The sequence below is a fragment of the Schistocerca gregaria genome, chromosome 9 (genome assembly GCF_023897955.1).
Source record: "Schistocerca gregaria isolate iqSchGreg1 chromosome 9, iqSchGreg1.2, whole genome shotgun sequence".
NCBI classification, from domain to species: Eukaryota; Metazoa; Arthropoda; class Insecta; order Orthoptera; family Acrididae; genus Schistocerca; species Schistocerca gregaria.
The window spans coordinates 247,819,774-247,842,117 of NC_064928.1; the positions used below are offsets into that span (position 1 = coordinate 247,819,774).

At 41.3% G+C, this 22,344-nt stretch overlaps 1 protein-coding gene across 7 annotated transcripts in view; it reads left to right on the forward strand.

Moving 5' to 3' along the window:
* The window catches only part of LOC126292223 (G-protein coupled receptor moody), a 1,247,805-nt gene that overhangs the window by 1,192,706 nt on the left and 32,755 nt on the right, over positions 1 to 22,344 (forward strand). For 5 of the 7 annotated variants that reach the window (XM_049986090.1, XM_049986094.1, XM_049986089.1 and 2 more), the window contains exons 5-6: positions 14,441 to 14,582; positions 17,301 to 17,475. In XM_049986090.1, coding sequence (XP_049842047.1) covers positions 14,441 to 14,582; positions 17,301 to 17,475 — 317 coding nt within the window. The remainder of the gene's footprint in view (positions 1 to 14,440; positions 14,583 to 17,300; positions 17,476 to 22,344) is intronic. The other 2 variants (XM_049986092.1, XM_049986093.1) reach the window with 1 other exon arrangement.

A 22,344-nucleotide genomic window follows, 5' to 3' on the forward strand; every position in this document is an offset into this window, starting at 1 on the left:
GAAACACAACTAGCTGTTCATTCACATGAAGTGTTGACTGCTATTGACAAGTGATTTGAAACTGATTCCGTTGATTTTTAGACTTCCAGAAGGCTTTTGACACTGTACCCCACAAGCGGCTTGTAGTGAAATTGCGTGCTTACGGAATATCGTCTCAGTTATGTGACTGGATTCGTGATTTCCTGTCAGAGAGGTCGCAGTGCGTAGTAATTGACGGAAAGTCATCGAGTAAAACAGAAGTGATTTCTGGCGTTCCCCAAGGTAGTGTTATAGGACCTTTGCTGTTCCTTGTCTACATAAACGATTTGGGAGACAATCTGAGCCGCCGTCTTAGGTTGACTTTACTAGTCGGCAAACAACAGCGTCATCAGAAGATCAAAACAAATTGCAAAATGATTTAGGAAAGACATCTGTCTGGTGCAAAAATTGGCAGTTGACCCTAAATAATGAAAAGTGTGAGGTCATCCACATGAGTGCTAAAGGAAAGAATTAATCTTCGCTTACACCATAAATCAGTCAAATCTAAAGGCCTTAAATTCAACTAAATAACTGTTGTTGTTGTTGTCTTCAGTCCTAAGACTGGTTTGATGCAGCTCTCCATGCTACTCTATCCTGTGCAAGCTGCTTCATCTCCCAGTACCTACTGCAACCTACATCCTTCTGAATCTGCTTAGTGTACTCACCTCTCGGTCTCCTTCTACGATTTTTACCTTCCACGCTGCCCTCCAACGCTAAATTTGTGATCCCTTGATGCCTCAAAACATGTCCTACCAACCGATCCCTTCTTTTAGTCAAGTTGCGCCACAAACTTCTCTTCTCCCCAATCCTATTCAATACCTCCTCATTAGTTACGTGATCTATCCACCTTATCTTCAGTATTCTTCTGTAGCACCACATTTCGAAAGCTTCTATTCTCTTCTTGTCCAAACTAGTTATCGTCCATGTTTCACTTCCATACATGGCTACACTCCATACAAATACTTTCAGAAATGACTTCCTGACACTTAAATCTATACTCGATGTTAACAAATTTCTCTTCTTCAGAAACGCTTTCCTTGCCATTGCCAGTCTACATTTTATATCCTCTCTACTTCGACCATCATCAGTTATTTTACTTCCTAAATAGCAAAACTCCTTTACTACTTTAAGTGTCTCATTTCCTAATCTAATTCCCTCAGCATCACCCGATTTAATTTGACTACATTCCATTATCCTCGTTTTGCTTTTGTTGATGTTCATCTTATATCCTCCTTTCAAGACACTGTCCATTCCGTTCAACTGCTCTTCCAAGTCCTTTGCCGTCTCTGACAGAATTACAATGTCATCGGCGAACCTCAAAGTTTTTACTTCGTCTCCATGAATTTTAATACCTACTCCAAATTTTTCTTTTGTTTCCTTTACTGCTTGCTCAATATACAGATTGAATAACATCGGGGAGAGGCTACAACCCTGTCTCACTCCTTTCCCAACCACTGCTTCCCTTTCATGCCCCTCGACTTTTATGACTGCCATCTGGTTTCTGTACAAATTGTAAATAGCCTTTCGCTCCCTGTATTTTACCCCTGCCACCTTTAGAATTTGAAAGAGAGTATTCCAGTCAACATTGTCAAAAGCTTTCTCTAAGTCTACAAATGCTAGAAACGTAGGTTTGCCTTTTCTTAATCTTTCTTCTAAGATAAGTCGTAAGGTCAGTATTGCCTCACGTGTTCCAACATTTCGACGGAATCCAAACTGATCCTCCCCGAGGTCCGCATCTACCAGTTTTTCCATTCGTCTGTAAATAATTCGCGTTAGTATTTTGCAGCTGTGACTTATTAAACTGATAGTTCGGTAATTTTCACATCTGTCAGCACCTGCTTTCTTTGGGATTGGAATTATTATATTCTTCTTGAAGTCTGAGGGTATTTCGCCTGTCTCATACATCTTGCTCACCAGCTGGTAGAGTTTTGTCATGACTGGCTCTCCCAAGGCCGTCAGTAGTTCTAATGGAATGTTGTCTACTCCGGGGGCCTTGTTTCGACTCAGGTCTTTCAGTGCTCTGTCAAACTCTTCACGCAGTATCGTATCTCCCATTTTGTCTTCATCTACATCCTCTTCTATTTCCATAATATTCTCCTCAAGTACATCACCCTTGTATAAACCTTCTATATACTCCTTCCACCTTTCTGCCTTTCCTTCTTTGCTTAGAACTGGGTTGCCATCTGAGCTCTTGATATTCATACACGTGGTTCTCTTCTCTCCAATTTTCCTGTAGGCAGTATCTATCTTACCCCTAGTGAGATAAGCTTCTACATCCTTACATTTGTCCTCTAGCCATCCCTGCTTAGCCATTTTGCACTTCCTGTCGATCTCATTTTTGAGACGTCTGTATTCCTTTTTTGCCTGCTTCATTTACTGCATTTTTATATTTTCTCCTTTCATCAATTAAATTCAATATTTCTTCTGTTACACAAGGATTTCTAGCAGCCCTCGTCTTTTTACCTAGTTTATCCTCTGCTGCCTTCACTACTTCATCCCTCAGAGCTACCCATTCTTCTTCTACGGTATTTCTTTCCCCTATTCCTGTCAATTGTCCCCTTATGCTCACCCTGAAACACTGTACAACTTCTGGTTCTTTCAGTTTATCCAGGTCCCATCTCCTTAATTTTCCACATTTTTGCAGTTTCTTCAGTTTTAATCTACAGGTCATAACCAATAGATTGTGGTCAGAGTCCACATCTGCCCCTGGAAATGTCTTACAACTTAAAACCTGGTTCCTAAATCTCTGTCTTACCATTATGTAATCTATTTGATACCTTTTAGTGTCTCCAGGGTTCTTCCACGTATACAACCTTCTTTCATGATTCTTAAACTAAGTGTTAGCTATGATTAAGTTGTGCTCTGTGCAAAAATCTACTAGGCGGCTTCCTCTTTCATTTCTTAGCCCCAATCCATATTCACCTACTATGTTTCCTTCTCTCCCTTTTCCTACTGCCGAATTCCAGTCACCCATTACTATTAAATTTTCGTCTCCCTTCACTATCTGAACAATTTCTTTTATTTCATTATACATTTCTTCAATTTCTTCATCATCTGCAGAGCTAGTTGGCATATAAACTTGTACTACTGTAGTAGGTGTTGGCTTCGTATGTATCTTGGCCACAATAATGCGTTCACTATGCTGTTTGTAGTAGCTTACCCGCATTCCTATTTTCCTATTCATTATTAAACCTACTCCTGTATTACCCCTATTTGATTTTGTGTTTATAACCCTGTAGTCACCTGACCAGAAGTCTTGTTGCTCCTGCCACCGAACTTCACTAATTCCCACTATATCTAACTTTAACCTATCCATTTTACTTTTTAAATTTTCTAACCTACCTGCCCGATTAAGGGATCTGACATTCCACGCTCCGATCCGTAGAACGCCAGTTTTCTTTCTCCTGAGTAGTCCCCGCCCGGAGATCCGAATGGGGGACTATTTTACCTCCGGAATATTTTACCCAAGAGGATGCCATCATCATTTAATCATACAGTAAAGCTGCATGTCCTCGGGAAAAATTACGGCTGTAGTTTCCCCTTGCTTTCAGCCGTTCGCAGTACCAGCACAGCAAGGCCGTTTTGGTTAATGTTGCAAGGCCAGATCAGTCAATCATCCAGACTGTTGCCCCTGCAACTACTGAAAAGGCTGCTGCCCCTCTTCAGGAACGACACGTTTGTCTGGCCTCTCAACAGATACCCCTCCGTTGTGGTTGCACCTACGGTACGGCCATCTGTATCGCTGAGGCACGCAAGCCTCCCCACCAACGGCAAGGTCCATGGTTCATGGGGGGGACTAAATAACTATGAATTACAATTACGAACAACTTAAACTGGAAGGAACGCATAGAATACGTTGTAGGGAAGGCTAACAATAATGTAGCAGATCTACTAGACTGCCAACACTACGCTTAGCCGCCCTCTTTTAGCGTACTGCTGCGCAGTGTGGGATCCTTACCAGATACGACTGACGGAGTACATCGAGGAAGTTCAAAGAAGGGCAGCACTTTTTGTATTATCGCAAAACAGAGGAGAGGGTGTCACTGAAATGATACAGGATTTGGAGTGAACGTCAGTAAAACAAAGGCGTTTTTCGTTGCGGCAGAGTCCTCTTACGAAATTTTCTCCTCCGAATGCGAAAATGTTTTGTTGGCGCCGACGTACGTAGCGAGAAACGATCATCATAATAAAATAAGGGAAATCAGAGCTCGCACGGAAAGGGACAGGTGCTCGTTTCTCCCGCACACTGTACGGGAATTACTCTGAAGGTGGTTCGATGAACCCTCTGCCAGGCATTTAAATGTGATCTGCAGAGTATCCATGTAGATGTAGAAATATGCTCTCGTTCCGAGAACTCCATCTCCGCAGTGGTTGATTCCCATCCATAAAAATGAAGTCACGGCCGAATGCAGCCCTGGAATGACGCACTTGCGGAAGCAGTAGAGTGTCACAATGATATTGACCTGTCAGTGTACCGTGTTCAAAGACAGTACGCCAACGCAACTTTGTGCCTTCCCACCCCATTACACGTGGACCTCCGGAACGGTCATGTTCGATTATGCTGAGCGTACTTTCACTGGCGGCAGAACGGACCCAGGACCGTAACCGAACACTGCAGTCTTGGTGGGCCTGCTGTTACGGTGTGGGGAAGCATAATATTGTGTGGGCGTACTGACACGGTACATTCAGCGGTCAGTGTTCCCCTGTTGGAGGAATGAAACCCCCATACCTGTCTTCTATCGCGTTGCAAGGCATGTTTGCCTGTGGCAATCTCACACGCTACTGAGAACCATGTCGTGGAGGCCATCATAAATCACGGTAACTAGGCTGCAATTATTGACTTTCAATCAAAGTGTCGTTCCTGTTCGTCCCATTGCGTATTTCCTTCTGTTGCCTTCCGTACTATACTGTAGTAGTTCTGCCTACGTATGGTCCAAGTTTCATCGAGCTATGCGAAAGTTACTTTGGTCCTCAAGTTCTGCACGCCAGCGTTATGTTGTCGACGATAAACAAGACAGACAAAAGAAGTGTCTAGAAACTTTTGATATGTGGCTTTAGAAACAATGTTAAGATTAGATAAGAGATAGAGCGGGTAATTGATGAAGAGGTGCGGAATTTAGTGGGAAGAAAAGAGATTTGTGGCTCAGCTTGACTAAGGATAGAGCAACTTGGAGAGCTACATCAAAGAAATCGCGGAAGAAAATCACAACAATAAGCACTGAAGCGCCAAAGAAATTGGTATAGACAAGCGTAATAGAATACAGTTATATGTAAACAGGCAGAATACGGCGGTGCGGTCGGCAACGCCTGTGTAAGACAACAAGTGACTGATGTGTAGTTGTAAGATCGGTTAGCGCTGCTACAACGGCAGGTTATTAAGATTTAAGGTAGTTAGGTGTTAGAGTCGGCGCACGAGCGATGGGCCACAGCACCTCCGAGTTAGCGATGACGTGGGGACTTTCCCGTACGACCATTTCATGAGTGTACCGTGAATACCAGGACTCCGGTAAACATCAAATCGCCGACATCACTGCGGCCGGTAAAAGATCCTGCAACAACTGACGACGACTGAAGAGAATCGTTCAACGTGACAAAGGTCCAACCCTCCGCAAATGGCTGCAGATTTCAATGCTGGGCCATCAGAAAGTGTCAACGTGCGAACCTTCATCGATATGGGCTTTCGGAGTCGAAGACCCCTCGATGACTGCACAACACACAGCTGTACACCTCGCCTGGGCCCGTCAACGCCGACGTCGGACTGTCAGTGACAACACACATGTTGCTTTGTCGGACGAGTCTCGTTGCGAATTGTATCGACCGCATGGACGTGTGTCGGTATGGAGGCAACGCCACGAATCCATGGACCGTGCAAATCAGCAGGGGACTGTTCAACCTGGTGGAGCTCTGTAATGGTGTGAGGTTTGTGCGGTTGGAGTGATATCGGACCCCTGATACGTCTACATATGACAAGTACGTAAGCTTAAACTGCATCCATTCATGTCCGTTCTGCATTCCGACGGACTTGAGCAGTTCCAGCAGGACAATGCGACACCCCACACCTCCAGAATTGCTACACAGTGGCTCCAGGAACACACTTCTGGGTTTAAACACTCTCGTTGGTCGATAGGCTCCGCAGACATGAATATATCTGGGATGCCTTGCAACGTGTTGTTCGGAAGAGATCTCTACCTGCTCGTACTCTTACGGATTTATGGTGTGAACTCCCTCAAACGCTACTTAAGACATGTCGAGTCGATGCCACGTCGTGTTGCGGCACTTCTGCGTCTTCGCGGGGGCCCTACACGATATTAGGCGGGTGTACCACTTTCTTTGGCTCTCCAGTGTCCAAACGTATTGTTGATAAATTCCAGTCGAAACCTATCCTGGTCGATCATTACAAATGTTTCTGCAAGCGTTATTTAATTCATAATTCGCTAGTTTTCAGAAGGCGTCAGATATTCTTTTAGTTGTAAAACAAATAAATCGTTGTCTGAGTCATGTAATACCAAAAATAAGAGGGCGAAGAGTTCATTAAGATACCATATTTGGTATGTAGGATATCCACAACTGAGAGGCAAGATTAAGTAATTTAAAAAGATCTGCTTTAGTTGTACTAATGATTATTCAAACCAGACTTGGTTTAAATAAACTTTAGTACAGCTGAAGCGTATCTCCTTAGATTAATCAATCAGTTCTCCAAGGACTGCTTTCAACAATTGCAAGTTATTTCTGCGCATGCGACCACTTGATGGCGCAATATTTAGCCACAGCAGCAAGTTACCGTGACGGTGGCGGTTTAGTGGACATGTTTGTTACTGAACAATAGATAATGCCACACTGACCAACGCCATCTGCAGTAGTAACTGAAACTTGGCAGTATTTTACGCTACTGATGCAAAAGAACTTAGTTCCATTTGAAATCGTAGTGTAAAGCATCTAATACCACGGGAAACTACTGACGTGAGTTCCAATGTAGCCACACTTGGTTCCACCAGTGCATAAAAATGTCTATTCCTGTGCCACAGAAATTGTAGTAGTTTGCAATTACTGGCTCCTAAATAGGAAGAGTTGGCACAGTCTGCAAATATATCGAACCAAATCATTTCGATTCTGTAATAAGCAGGATATCTAAATAGTTTATCAAAATCACTGTCTACAGAATGAAGTTTGTTCACAATTCGTCTTGGTACATTCCCTTTGAATCACTTTCACAGTTCAGACATTTCGAAATGATAGGAACTGGAATGTAAATTCACGTAGATTTAGCAGTGTGTATTTTGGTTGCTACAATATCCAGTGACATGGGTTTCACATATGTCAAGTCAGCCAACATTTGACGCAAAAAAAAAAGGCTCACAATAGAATTACAGCTGAATTCAGTTGAAAACGGGCGGGGGGCGGGGGGGGGGGGGGGGGAGGAGGAGGAGGAAGCAGAAAGATAACAGAGACAGTTTGCGTAACTACTGATGCTGTTCACACCAAACTGCAGATGTAAAAGCTTGCTTGCACTAAGCAGCACACGTGGATACCACTCTCATATACGCAGGAGAGTATGTAAATGTGCACACATGGAGACGAATCCGCACTGAAGCGCACACGTGCAGCACTCAGCTCCAACATGCGCCTGAGAAGAACGGTCCGCCACCAGGTTTCGACGAAACGACGACGACAACAGGTGGTGGCGCATGCGGCAGCAGCAGCGGGGGCGGCGGGGGCGGCAGGCCTTCGGTGCGGGGGCGGGCCGCCTCCCGCGACGACTCTGGCGTTGCTGCTGTTCCCGGTACGTCTGTAGAAGACCCCCACCCCAAACCCAGCAGAACTCTGCGACAGTCAATTCTGTAGCATGAGGCGACAGTTACTCTTACAAAAATTACAAAAGAAACTAGCGGAGCTCGACACATGTAGCGAAATATTAGAAAACCCTGCACGCTCTCACCAGCTTTGCATCCTGTAGCATTCATCACTATAGTTTAGGGTGACCAGATTTTACACGTGAAAAAAGGGACATTAGAGGAAAAGAAAATATTCTGCATCCCCTTAGTAAAATAAAGCAAAACTAGACTTTGTACACACAAAAAAGCATGTATTTTAACAAGACACTTCAAAACATGCTTGTTACGGCACTGCATTACGTAATAGTTCATCGTTTTTCCGAGAACTGACTATAGTTCAAAATACTGAGAAACTGATAGAATGATTTCTAAGAAATGAACACTAATGTAGACGCCAAAAATCCGTCGATCGTTTAGCTATTGTATCAGAAACACTGGTACTAACTTTGTACTTATCAGAACTTTGAATTGGATAATAGCAGGGGGTAAAATGGTTTTTCTCGTCAATCCAATGGGAATTCAAATTCAGAATACCCTTTGCTCAGAAGTATTTGTGCCTGGTACAGCAAGAGAAAAAGTCGCCAGCGTCTCTATATTTTTACAAGAAATGCCTGTGCTTTTAAGTGTATGGAATGCATCACACCATCTCTTATCTGTCTCCAAATTAACTTTATCCCATTCAAGTTTCTTGAAACCAATGTTGTTCACTCATTCTATCTCATCAAACAGTACATCTTCACCTATCTGAAATTTCAGACCAGGAAACAGAATTTTCATTTTTTGAAATGGAGAAGTCAGCTTTTCTAAAAAGTTACAACAGTGTCATGAAAGAAATTGGTAATCGTTTTGTATTTTCACTGAGTGAAAATGCCTACCTTTTCCTAGTTAATTAAGTAAATTTCTGTTACGGATTTTTTTTTAATTTGAGTACCTGTAACTCCTCAGCTGATTCTTTAGCTAAAATCGTGGTTCGTTCCAACTTTTTGATTGAATTTGAAAACATTTTCAATTGGGTTTGTGTGAAACGAAGGCAAAGAAGTGACTGCGGGTTCGCAAAAAACTGTTTCAGTGATGCAGGACACTTATCCTGACATAGAAAATAAAAATTCAAAAGTTAGTAACTCTTGTAATTCCTGGCAACAATGACAGTCACCTAATTCTAATATTACCTAGAACTTACACACACAGTATAAATGTTTGAACTCCATTGTTTACCACATTGGTTGCGCTACCGATGCCTTCAATGTTCAGTTTGGAATAAATATTGTTTATTCCTCCACTCTTGTAGCCACCAAAGTTGGAACTACAGTTACTGCATAAAATGCGACAATCGTGTCAAATATATTTTGTATTTTTAAAATATCCAGAATATAGCTAGCTTTTCTCCACCAATGTTCTGAAGACAGATTATTTTGCACTGAACAGCTTTGGGTAGCAATGAAATTCCCAGGCAGAGACAGCACAAGCTTTAACTCTTTATGATTTGGTGGATCAACCATCACAGACACTTATTTAGCATCTCCAAATTCTGACAACTTCATGCACTGCGTACGGAGACAAAACGTTCACTAAAATCCAATCGCATTCCGTCCTACAAAGTGTGGATTTCTCCTCAAATAGGTCTCTAATGAGCAGACCCCACAGTCCATTGAATGGAAAGAATGACTATGTTTAGCAAACCACCCTCCTCCTGCAGCGATACGTTTTTATTACTGTTTGTAGCTTATTCGTGTTTACAAAGGAACTGATGCTGTTACAAGTTCTCGCAGAAACTGCGAACAGGTGCTTCTTTTTCTTTATGTGCTGCGATATATCGACACATCCTCGGTGTTTTCGAAAAAGAATACTTTCTTTCCCGATATTAACGGACACGATTCAGTTTCACACACAGCAAAGAACAGTCAGTGGAAACACTACAGCAAGCTTGCTAAAACTCAGCGTTGAAACTGACGCCCACTTCTCATTGTTGTCTACAATAGTCCGAAGACATCGTGTCGGTTGCAGATCTAACTACAAATACTATTGAACGTTGATAGCCCCAAACGTTCTTTAACGAAAACTTGTAATACCCGTCCATCATTTCTTCAGTAGCAAATAATCTGGCACTCAACATGTCCACGGAAAATCTGTTTACAGTTCTTCTCATCCCGTGAGCAAAATATGCTTCTTTATTCCATCTTCGCGTTCAAGACAAAGCCAGACACAAGAAAATGAAAAAAAACATGTCTATGACACTAACTTGACGTAAAAATGGATAAAAACACAAAACGAAACATCTGGCGTCCCGTTGAATACTTTCCGGTACAAAGGGACACGAAACGAGAAAAAAGGACAGACCCGTAAAAAACGGTTCGTCTGGTCACCCTACTATAGTTGCCATCGCATCTTTTATTTTAGTGGCAAATCGAGGTCAATGTCCATGAAGCTAGTAGAGAGTTGAAGAAGGGATGCGCATTGAGCTGAGATCTACCAAAGAGCAAGGAAACATTAAAATCACTGAGAACTAGAGACGGGCGATTTTGACAAATCACAGACGTTGATTTCGTCATCGACTGCTAAGGCTGATAATAATCGATCCTAAAAAAAAAAAAAAAAAAAAAAAAAAAAACCACCGAAGTTAAATGATGAACTTCTAGAATGGCGTAATAGGCAACGGTAAATACATCTAATATCATACACATTCAACAATATTTTGGCTACAAACCGTAAAGATAACATTTTTGTCACATTTTCCCCATCCCGTCATTGACGAAGAGCATATCGTGCTTCAGAAAACAGTCTTTCTGGAGCTGAGGATGCGGCTACACGGCTTAAATATTTAGGTGTTCAGATAATAACCAAAGTGGGATGGTATATCCGTTCCTCTTCCAGTTCGCGAGTTATTCTTTTCTTGATTATAAAATAATGTTCACTCCATAAATCATATTTCGTTTCTCTATGTTCATGTAATCTATGATAGTTGTTTCGATGGCAGCAAGCAAAACTTTGATGGATTGGATCGCCTTCGAACATGCTAAAGCACCGTGAAAGTGTATTTTCTGGACTCTAGGTTCGAATAACGCTGATACGGTTAATATTTTATCCACGACAGCTTGATAGCAATTGCTTTGTCGTATCGGGAATGACTTTACTTTTCAGCTCCTCTCCAATGCTCTATACTGGTTTCACACAGCATATTTTTGTGATCAACATATTCATTATTTGGATTACTTTACTTGGAATGAGTAAAAGTTTTAGGCGGAGTTCACGAGTAGCCACAGTCACATGTGGTTGTCAGCATGGTTGGTGCATTGGCACGGTAATTAATGATATCATTAATACCGGGACACAGCTGCAAAAAAAAAAAAAAGTCGTTCAATCATCCCGAATATTGAATTCCGTCTTATGGATACTTCTTGGGTTTAATTCTTTTCTTATTTTAAACTACATTGCAGTACCTTTCGCAGCAGTGTAACCAAATAGTCCAGTTTGCTCACTATATTATTTTGCTACCAAATTAAGCATGTGGGTAAAACACAACATGTTATGGCCTCTTGCATTGACGTCTTTGAGATATTTCCAGAAAAAGATTCGTTAATATCATTTAAACATTTATAGTGATAGAAAAATACATTTTCTTAAAATTGGTGGTAGATGTTTTATTTTGTCTTTAACATCGTTGTTTATACTGCCAACAATTGTTTCGTAAACGTCGCACGTCGCTAGTACAAACCATTCTCTCAAACACAAAGCTTCAAAAATTCATTGTCATTAGCATCAAAACTGACTTTATTACAGAAGAAAACTGTAAAATATCTCTGATTCAATATAAAAACAGTAGTTTTTGTCATTTACGAAGGGTAACTGAGTACAACATTTCTTTCATTTTAGTCTGTTATTCCAACACAACGATCGGTTTATCGCCTTCGATACCAAAGACTGCCAAAATAACAGCTTGCCGTGTGAGAGCAGCAGAAAGTGTTAATTTCTGATGCAGTATCTCTCCGCAGAAGCCTCATAGCAACTGGACAATGAAACAATGGCCCATCTGTAGCTCGCTCATTCCAGTCGGCGACTACAAGCATCTAGTCAGTGTGCAACGAGAGCAAATGCCGGTTAATACAATAAATTCCACCACTGAATTATTAAACGAAAAACAAAGTTTCATAGCTCAGAATATGGATATAGAATACGTCGTGACCCACGTATTCTTCGCCAAATAACGAATAGAAGGTACTTTACACCCGCTATAGCACGTTCGAGCACACGTAGGAAATTAGGAGTAAAGTGCATCTTTCTGATGTTATTCCGAGCTGCATGATTCACGCGATGACTTTGTTTTAAAACAAAAGCTTCATCACGACGACACGCAATGCTTCGTAGAGATGCATCTAGCTTTTAGTGACAGTCGCTACGTTCTGGCTTGAACGCTTGGCAGGCTCTCTGTAGATTCCATAGCGAACCATTTTTATGCTGTATTCGTATAGCTGCTGCTTCCAATTTTGCGAAACAATGTAGCAAACGACGGTCGCATTGACGCTTTTAGTATCGCTGGAAACTAGAAGCGAGACGTGGTGTACATTATTAACAGCGAAAATGGACGTGCGGACTTTCACACAAGCAAAAACGAGCGAGATAGTTGCAGATGTGTGGTAACGAGCGCCAATGTTGTTGTGATTGTGTGACCTCAGTATGAAATATTGTTCTAGTTTGTACAAATGTATTTGAAATACAAACTTCATAAAAAGAGTTGCCATTCATGTTAGCGTTTACAACATAAAACAAGAAGCACTTCTTAATGTTCTGTAAAATTCTGTTGATTTGGTAACGAACCGACTTTAGACTTATTACGCCATCATCAGGTACCAACTGAATAACACCAGTACGGATAAATTGACGTACAAATTACAAGGAAGATAGAGAAATGACGTGTAGTGTGTTTACACAGGTAAACATTACGGTTTTTGTTGCGCAGAAATAGTTACATTAACTAAAAACGTAAACAAATCTTTCTTTGCGTAGAGAAACATTAAACAACTGGCCAACAGGGACCAGTCAGTGGTTACAAAAACTAGTGCCTCATCTCATAAATTTCAGATTCTCTCACAACCATATACCTGTATTTCATAAGATCAACTGCGCATCAGTATTTTCGTTCCATAGCGAAGAAAAACTGCAGCCCTTGGCAGATGCAGGTACTGTGAAAAAGTATATACAGGTCATTCAGGCAGCGTGTGACACTGGTGTAATATTCGACAATATTTATTAATTTACAAATCAGTTTTCTGCTGTTACGTTATCGTCAAGTACAGCAAAATAGTGCAGGTGCTGAGAACTTCAGTTGGTTCCACACATGACAAAGGTTAATGTTTGGATGATATGGGAAGGATTATTTTAGTAATAAATGTGATGTATGATATTTAGATTAAATATGAGTTTTACCCAGAAAGTAATGCAACGGATTTTCCTTCAACAATTCAGTATTGAAGACAATGAGAATTGCACGCATGAAATAATGGAGTTTTATCCACACACCCTATTTTTCCACGTAATCTCCATCCTCTTCTGTTGCCTCCCTCCAGCATAAAACAAGCCCGCCAGTTCACACACTTCTGAACATGCAAGAGTGCGGATAATTGCATCCACACTTCCTTCTGATCACCTGACCCCCCTTGACCAGCGACTAACTCTACTTCTATAGACAGCAGACGCTCCAAAGACTTTGCACAAGCGTTTCTGAATATTCCCCACAGTTTCTTTCTCTGCAGTGAGAAATTCAATGACAGCAGATTTCTTGTAACGTATATCACCTAGAGACACCGTTTTGAAACTGTCCTATAGCAACGCTATCTGTCGGAAACTTGGTGCGCTCACTCAGGAGACTTCAAATAATACACACGTAACATTTCGCAGCATTGTTTTCAGCTGAGAAAAAAAAATGCGGTACATTCCTTTCTAGGCAACCCTCATATTAATGTTTTTGCACTATTTTAAAATCTTTAATTTCACAGATGCACATATTTATCTTCGTGGCTCACGATGATGTAACAGTTGCAAACCGGTTTGTCAAATAATGAAGACTATTGCACTAGTGTCATGTGTTTTTTTTATTCCAAATGTTATCACGATCTATCAAGCAACAATGGAAAATTCAGTTACATTGGAAGTTCACATTTCAGTAGAAGCTTCTCGCTTTGAGGAGAGCGTCGTCAGTGAACTACCTGATATTCCTGCTGCCGACATTGGAAGAGATGATTTACAGAGACAGTTTGTGCAACAGGAATATACATCTACAGATGCTGTATGCAAAACTAACATCTGATCAGTTAACAAATTCATTTCAGTCGTAATATATGAATGGCATGTGTTTACAAAATGAGATTTTCACTCTGCAGCGGGTCCTGAGTTCGAGTCGCGGTCCGGCACACGGTTTTAATCTGCCAGGAAGTTTCGTGTGCTTACAACACTCAATTTTCGTCTTTCGCAAGTATTCATTCGTAAATGTTGCAAATGTCTACATGCGATGGAAACAAATAAACGTCGAACTGTACGACTTTCGCCTGTTAGCAGAGTATAGCGCTGTGCTGAATGTAGTGGTGTGATGGTTCTAGCAGCCAGGGCGCACGGCGTGCTGGAGAACGGCGCTGGAGCGGCGTCGCGCCTGGAGGCTGGCTCCAGGCCGCTGCTGCTGGACGTGCCGAGGACAGCCCGCGAGCCCTCCTCCTCCTCCGGCATCGATGTCAGCAATGCGGGGTGAGTGGATTGGGGCAACAAGTTGGGAATGATTTGTTACCTAGCATACGGCAGAACCAGTAAACCTTTGATTCTTTAAAGAATTAGACTCGCATGTGTCAAACAACTGAGTTAAATATTTGACCTTAGATATTTAAGGGAGAAAAGGGTTGCAAGTGGCTAAGTGCTCTCATCCCAAAACACTTTACGAGTAGAGTCCGGTTACTTGCGCACAGTGAGTTATTACGCCTTATGACATATAAAAACTTTCTAATTTTAATACAGTAGGGCAAGTATTAAACTTTTGCTTGTTAATGAGTAGGGCCTATATTACAACAGCACATTGAAATTAAAAAAAATAGTCAACAAAAGAGGTAAACAATGATTTTCCGTTTTTCATTATGACACCTGTTTTATATTGGTTTGCCTGAATCCAGAAATATTGCCATTTTTTTATCACATTTAGTCTTTTGTGATTTTAGTATTTCTGACTAAAATATCATTAAAATGCAATCTGTCCACTTAGTGAAACAGCAGTCCAAATATTTATTTCAAAGTAAACAGCCAGTTAGAAGCATTTAATTTTAAATTACTGCAACTTTGCAGGTACAAGTATGATTAGATAGAACATATCAATGGATGGCAGCACTTTTCACTGCTATGATGGAGGAATTAGATACAGGTGCTGAGCAAGAGCATCTGGAAGAGTGTTCCAGTGCACTATTTTGTTGGGCTGTAAGAATGCGAAGGAGAAAGTGTTTGAACAATTCTGATATATTGTGTTATATTTGTGGATGTTATGATTACCATTCAGAAATGGAACATAACCTCATTTGTTAAAAGTATTTATTTTGCTTACTCTTTGAGGGAAACCAGAGGATCAGGATATATATCACGCGCCTCAGAGTGTACAGCTTTTTTGTTGAGGAGTTATGAAAATGATAAAAGTGTAAAATAAAGCCCAGTGGTCACCAAAGAACCATCTGGATGACTGTACATAGGAAAAAAGAAATGATGTATCCTGATTTGGAGTCTGCATGAATTGTGCCACATGGTTGTGGTGTTCCTGTATCTGTCCCTCCTACGAAGCTTCAGATGAACTTACTGAAGGTTCTGACGGGGAAGGTGTGCAAGACATGCCCCAACCCTTGCCATAACCTGACCTAAACAATTTGGCCAGAGATCTAAATTCCGCAAAGGATGCTGCAAAACTCCTAGTTTCAAGGCTGAAAGAACAGCACTGTAGATAGGAAGACTCTTTAGTACTTAGCTGACAATCCAAACCTCGTTAACAAGTTAGATGTAGAGCACATGAAAGATGACTAGAGGCTCTTCATTGATTTAAATAAAAGAAGTGTCATTGAAACGTCCCCTTAGAAAAATTGTACAAGACTTTGCTTAAACTGACACACACAATATTTTTTAGCGCAACGCAATCTGACTTCCAAAAATCCCTACAAAAGAATGGCCCTGACTAACATTAACCTATACGTTTCACAAATCACTTACCTCACAAAAATCTTCGTTACTCAAGCTACTGCAATACAGCGAGCGCCACTACTGCCAGCTAAATAAAAGATTCAAACTACTGAAGGCACTAACTACTGATAAGCAGAGTCAGCAAATGAAAGATTTTAATAGAGAACAAACAATGTATTTACCTCACTAGTCATAATATATATAGCAGTTCATGACACCAATTCTTACAAATTTCAAAACTCCGCCATCTCTCTCCCCACGTCCACCACTGCTGGCGGCTCACCTCCAACTGCGCACCGCTACGCGCTGTTAGCATCCAGCTGCCCAACACTACAATGGCAGACAACAATGCAAACTAAACACATACTGCGCACAGCACAGCCAGTGATTTTTCATACCGAGCGCTAAGCGGCGTTACCAATAAGAAAACCTAAACAGCCTACTTACATCATTATTTTATGACAACATTGTATCGTCAGTCGCAGTTGCTCAATATGTCCATCTTGAGGAGACATACGAGAATCTTGAGCTCCTACTCGAAAAAGTAATTTACAGTGAACATCAGCGATGATTTGAAACTTTTGTGTAGGCTATTAGGTTAAACCAAGTATCCGTGTTACATCTGTGAGTGGGCCAGCGGAGATAGAAAAACCCATCGAACAGCAGGAAAAAAATCCCTAAAGAAATACTCTGATTTAGGATCCAACATCATCATGATGAAAAACTTAGTAGATACAAAATACCTGACCAACAAGTTTCTTCTATTGTTAAAATGTGTGTGAAGTCGTATGGGACTTAACTGCTAAGGTCATCCGTCCCTAAGCTTACACACTACTTAACCTGAATACAAACACACACATACCCATGCCCGAGGGAGGACTCAAACCTCCGCCGGGACCAACCTCACAGTCCATGACTGCAGCAACTTTGACCGCGCGGCTTTTGTCTATTCTTAGAGGGAAAAATCTGAGAACTACATTCCTATTACCTTTTCCCAAATGTGTTGTCTCTCTGTGAAATATTCTCTCTCCTCTGTGAGAGCAGGGATGTATCTCAGATAAAATTCATTCTCTATTCAGGAGGTCAGTCAGAAAAACTCCTCACTCGGCCCTCTCTCTTGCAGCAGACCCAGTCCCTCTGATAATAGTAACATATCACTCGTGTGTTCAGGCATCCAATGGCGCACATTCAAAACAAAATTACCATCTGTCAAAGTACCTGTAATTGCGTCAGCTCAGCTCAGCTCACTTGTGCCGGCAGGAGCCTGTGCGACGAGGACGACACCGCATGTGGGGGCGCGGCCGGCGTCGGCAGCCGCAGCGGGACGCCCACCTCCCTGAGCAGCCGAGGGGGCGGCAGGAGCTGCGGGGGCCGTCGGAGGCGGCGCTCGGGCAGGTCGCCGTCCGCAGTCGCACTCAGCTCCGCTCTCTGCCAGGTGAAGCGTCTCTCAGCTCCTGCGCCGACGTCACCGCTCTAAACTGTGTGCCAGGCAGTGCAGTTGTAATGAGTGTGACAAGTGCACTATGTTCGTCTGACCCACTTTATATATTCCCCACTGTTAGTGGTGCCACCTGCCATTAGTGAGTAGTTACTGCACCTTGATGCTGAACATAGGCAGTGGTCTCATTAATGTGACTGGAGCACATACTTCTACAACTCTCCATCTCACATGATGTGCTGTATTTTCCCTACCAACAAATCCTCAACCCTGTCACAAATTTCATTACTTTCATTAATACCCATGGGTGTGTGACATTGACAAATACTTTCTGAAAGTCAGGATATACTGTATCCAACTGATTATGTAGATCTGTGGTTGTCAGGATGTGATGTGAAATAAACGTGATTTCGGTTTTGCATGAATGAGGTCATTCTGTAGGAGATATCTCCCTATGAGCTCAGAATGTATATTAAAATTCTCCAACAGGTGGACGTCAGTGATACTGGACTGTGGTTTTAGTTTTCTGGACTACTTCTGCTATACTCCTTCTAATCGGGTGTGACCTGTGTTTTCTTTCGATAAGTGGATCCACTTACTTGAGGGAAATAATGTGTATGAGGGTTAAAAAGAGGACATTTTCTACGTCATTTGAGTAGCAAATCTTAATTTTTTTGCCATTTCATTTCACGAAAATCTGCACTGCCGACCTTAAGTGGTGCACATGACTAAGCGCAAGTTTTATTTCAAAAGAATGAAATTTGTACTTCACTGATTTTGTGAGGAATGTTCCACAGATGATTTTCAACAACAAACCCACTACAAACCTAATGCAATACAAATGGCAGTGTAATTTCAGCTCTCTGAGACTGAACATGTGTGTGCACACTGCGCTTGTGTGTCTACTACTGACAAAGGCCTTAATGGCCAAAAGATATGATTGTGTGAATCTTTTTATTGTTCCTATCGTGGCTCAGCATCTCCGCTATATGGTGATTAGCAAGTTTCCTTCTCACATATTGTTACATTCCATCCAGGATTTTTCATTGTTTTAAAAATATCATCATCATCATTTCATGCATTTGGCCTCTGTTTCTCTCTTTTCTTTTTATTTGTCCGTCACTTCCATGGTCTTTATTAACTTCTTCTCTAAACGGGCTTAAATTATCTTATCTAGAGACATAATACTTCAAGATGTCCATTCCAGTTTCTTCTACTTTCTTGAGGATGTACAAGTGTTTCCTAATATTGAAATCTGTCAGCTCTTGTGCATCAGTAACCTCATTTCTGTTGCTTGTGTGCGACTTTCTTCAAATTTAGTTATAACCCATGATTCATTTCAGTAAACATGCATTAGTGCTGCCATTCTCTTGTAAAATTTCAGTATTGTTTCTTTTCTCATTTTATTTTTTGGACACCTGTTCATTGTACTATATGTATTCCCAAATTTTGCTAGGCCTAATTTATTCTCTTACTTCACATGTGAAATTTATTATTAACAATCCGAACGAATACAAAAGTAATAGCAGTGTACATGGCTACAACACTAGGAGCAATGATGATCTTCACTACTCAAAGTAGTGGTAAATTATGCTGCCACAAAAGTCTTTGGTCACTTACCCAATAGCATGAAAAGTCTGACAGATAGCCATATAGCATTTAAAAGAATATTAAAAGAATTTCTTAATGGCAACTCCTTCTACTCATTAGATGAATTTTTGCATATAGCAAGTGGGTAATTTCCCCAACCCCTACAAAAAAAATGTAATATTACGTGTCGTGTGATATAATATCTTGTATAGACACCTTTTATTAACCTGACACGTTCCACATCATTACGAAGTTTCATATTCATAATCTATGGAACAAGTACTAATGTAATCTAACCTAATCGTATATCTCTTCTGGTACAGACCTCATATCCTTTGTTCACTTCATAGATTTCTACCTTCATATTTTCTTCTGCCAAGTTTTTGCCCTTTCTCCCTTTTGTGTACACATCGATTTGAGATAACACCAAGAAATGGTCAGAACCTATGTCATATCCCCTGTACACTATTGTCTCTAATAGTTTGCCTTCTAATTTCTCATTAATGATAAATCTTCAAGCTGATCATGTATATTTACGGATATCTTTTGTGAAAGAATGTATTGGTTTTCTTTAGTTTGTTAAAAGAAACATAATCTGTAATGAATCTGTCTCCCATCATTCCCACGATCTCTGTGATAGATTTATTCCCCATAATGGTGTTCAAATCTTCTATCAGTACTGTTTGATGTTTAGTGTCATACTTGTCCAAAACCAGTTGCAATTTGGCATAGAAATCTGTAGAATCCTCTTTCTTTCCCTTCATCCAGAGCATAAAATGCAAATAATAGTTAAGTTTTAACTGTCAAAACTATATCTTTCATTTGTATAACTGTACCATATAATTCTCTTTTCCTATCTTTTATGGATGTAAATTACAACCCTTCTGCTTGCCCTGTGTTGCTACTTTTTAAATATTTAATAAATTTTTCATTTTAAGACAGTGTTACAATTTGAATGTTACATAAGTACCCAATGTTTTCATCTTCCCAAAATCTCTCCATTCTTTGGTTGTGTTCCTGTATCCTTTGTTCTACCCATATTTTCCCTGTTTTCTTCCTTTCCTTTCATAATTTTGTTTCTGAATTTGCCTCTTTCATTTACCATTTTCCTATTCATTCATACCTCTTTTAGGTCTTATTCTATTTCTCGAAGCCAGTGTTTTTTTTTCAGTTGTTTACTTCATCGAAAAGCTTCTCTTTTAGTCAGTTCTTGTTCATTCAACATACAACCAGCAGTAAGTCGTACTCTTAGCTCACTTGTTTGTTTCATAGTTTAATTCTTAATTTCTTTGCGTGTTTGGGGTATTTGCATAGTTTAATTCACAAATTTCGAGAGTTGTAGCATCGCGCTTTGTCTGTTGTGTACGGATTCAGGGGAAATTGGTCACGATCCGTAAACAGCTGGAAGCTGTGTCGACAGGCTCCAGGCTGTTTCCCTGGGCTGTGGTGACATTGGGACACCCGAGGCGAGTGCTTTGGAACCTGTAGCATCGCCTGGGATCTCTGATGCCATTTTGCCCTCGGATGTCCCTGCCGGTGATTGGCGAACCGTGGTGGGGTCGTGAATCCTTGGGTGGAAGGCGAAAGTTGGTGCTGGCAGCAAGGCTGTACCCTTATGCCTCCGTAACAGGTTTGAGATGCTGCCCACTGCTAAAAATACATCTGAGCCAGCAAGGGCGGCCTAGCCTTTTGGGGCAGTGGCCGGTCTTCCTGAGAGGTCCGAACAAGCGCAGAGGGTAGGATTGCTTGTCATTGGGAGCTCCAATGTTAGGCAGGTGATGGAGCCCCTTAGGGATATGAAAGCTAAGGAAAGCCAATGTGCATACCAGGGGAATCATCCAGGATGGGGGACTGATGACCTCAGATGTTAAGTCCCATAGTACTCAGATCAATTTGAACCATCCAAGATGTGGAAAGAGTCCTTCCAGATGGCATGAAGGGTACAGGGTGCAGCCAAATGCAAGTGGTGGCTCATGTGATGTCGGCACTATGGATTGGAAGAGGTTCTCTCTGGTTTCCGGTGGCTATCTGAGTTGGTGAAGACTGCCAGTCTTGCTGGCAAGATGAATGCAGAGCTCATCGTCGACAGAACCAACTGCGGACCTTTGGTACAGAGCTGAGTGGAGGGTCTGAATCAGAGGCTCAGACTGTTCTCCGACCGTGTAGGCTGCAGATTCCTCAACTTGTGCTATAAGGTGGTGGGGTTTTGGGTTCTGCTAAATAGGTCAGGTGTCCACTACACACAGGAGGTGGCTACACGGGTAGCAAGGGTTGTGTGGCGTGGATTTTTAGGTTAGACAGTGTCGGGAAAGATCAAAAATGGCTCCAGTCTCAAAGGGTACAGGGCAAAGAAACAACAAGAATCGGCCAAGCAACAGTGGGTATTGTAGTTGTGTTGGAAAAGTACCAGAGCTTCAAGCGCTACAGCTGAAATCGTTATATGAACAGAAAGCTGGCTAAAGCCGGTGATAAATTCTGCCAAAATTTTTACAGAGGCGCAAACTGTGTTCAGAAAGGATAAATTAAATAAAGTAGGTGGTGGTGTGTTTGTGTAGTGAAGTTGAAATAGACAGTTCCTGCGAATTACTATGGGTAGAGGTTATGATTAACAGGCGTACCAAAATAATAATTGGCTCCTTCTACCGACCCCCCCACCACAGATATAATAGCTGAACGCTTCAAAGAAAACTTGAATCCCATTACAAATAAGTACCCCAGTCATACAGTTATAATTGGTGGAGATTTCAATGTACCCTTGAATTGTTGCAAAAGTCGGTGGTAGACAGAAAACACCTTCCAAAATTGTACTAAATGCTTTCTCTCAGTATTGCTTTAAACAATTAGACCTCTTAGCCACAAATAATCCTGATCTAATAAAGAGCATCATCACGGATACAGGGATTAGTGAACACAATGTCATTGTAGCGACGCTCAAAACCACTAAAAATAAATGCAAAACCCATCTATTTAAAACAGCAGATAAAAACTCGCTTGATGCCTTCCTAAGACAGAGTATCCATTCCTTCCTAGCTAATTATGCAAGTGTAGATCAGATACTGCTCAAATTCAAAGATACAGTACTGACAGCAATAGATAGATTCATACAGCATAAGTTAATAAGAGACAAGACTGATCCACCATGGTACACAAATCACGTCAGAACACTGTTAACACTGTTGCAAAATAAAAAAAAAATACTATTCCTGTTAGTGGTTCCACAATAAATGTTGCACTAGCTTTGATAATAGCATCTGGTAACGCATCAAAACCAAGTGA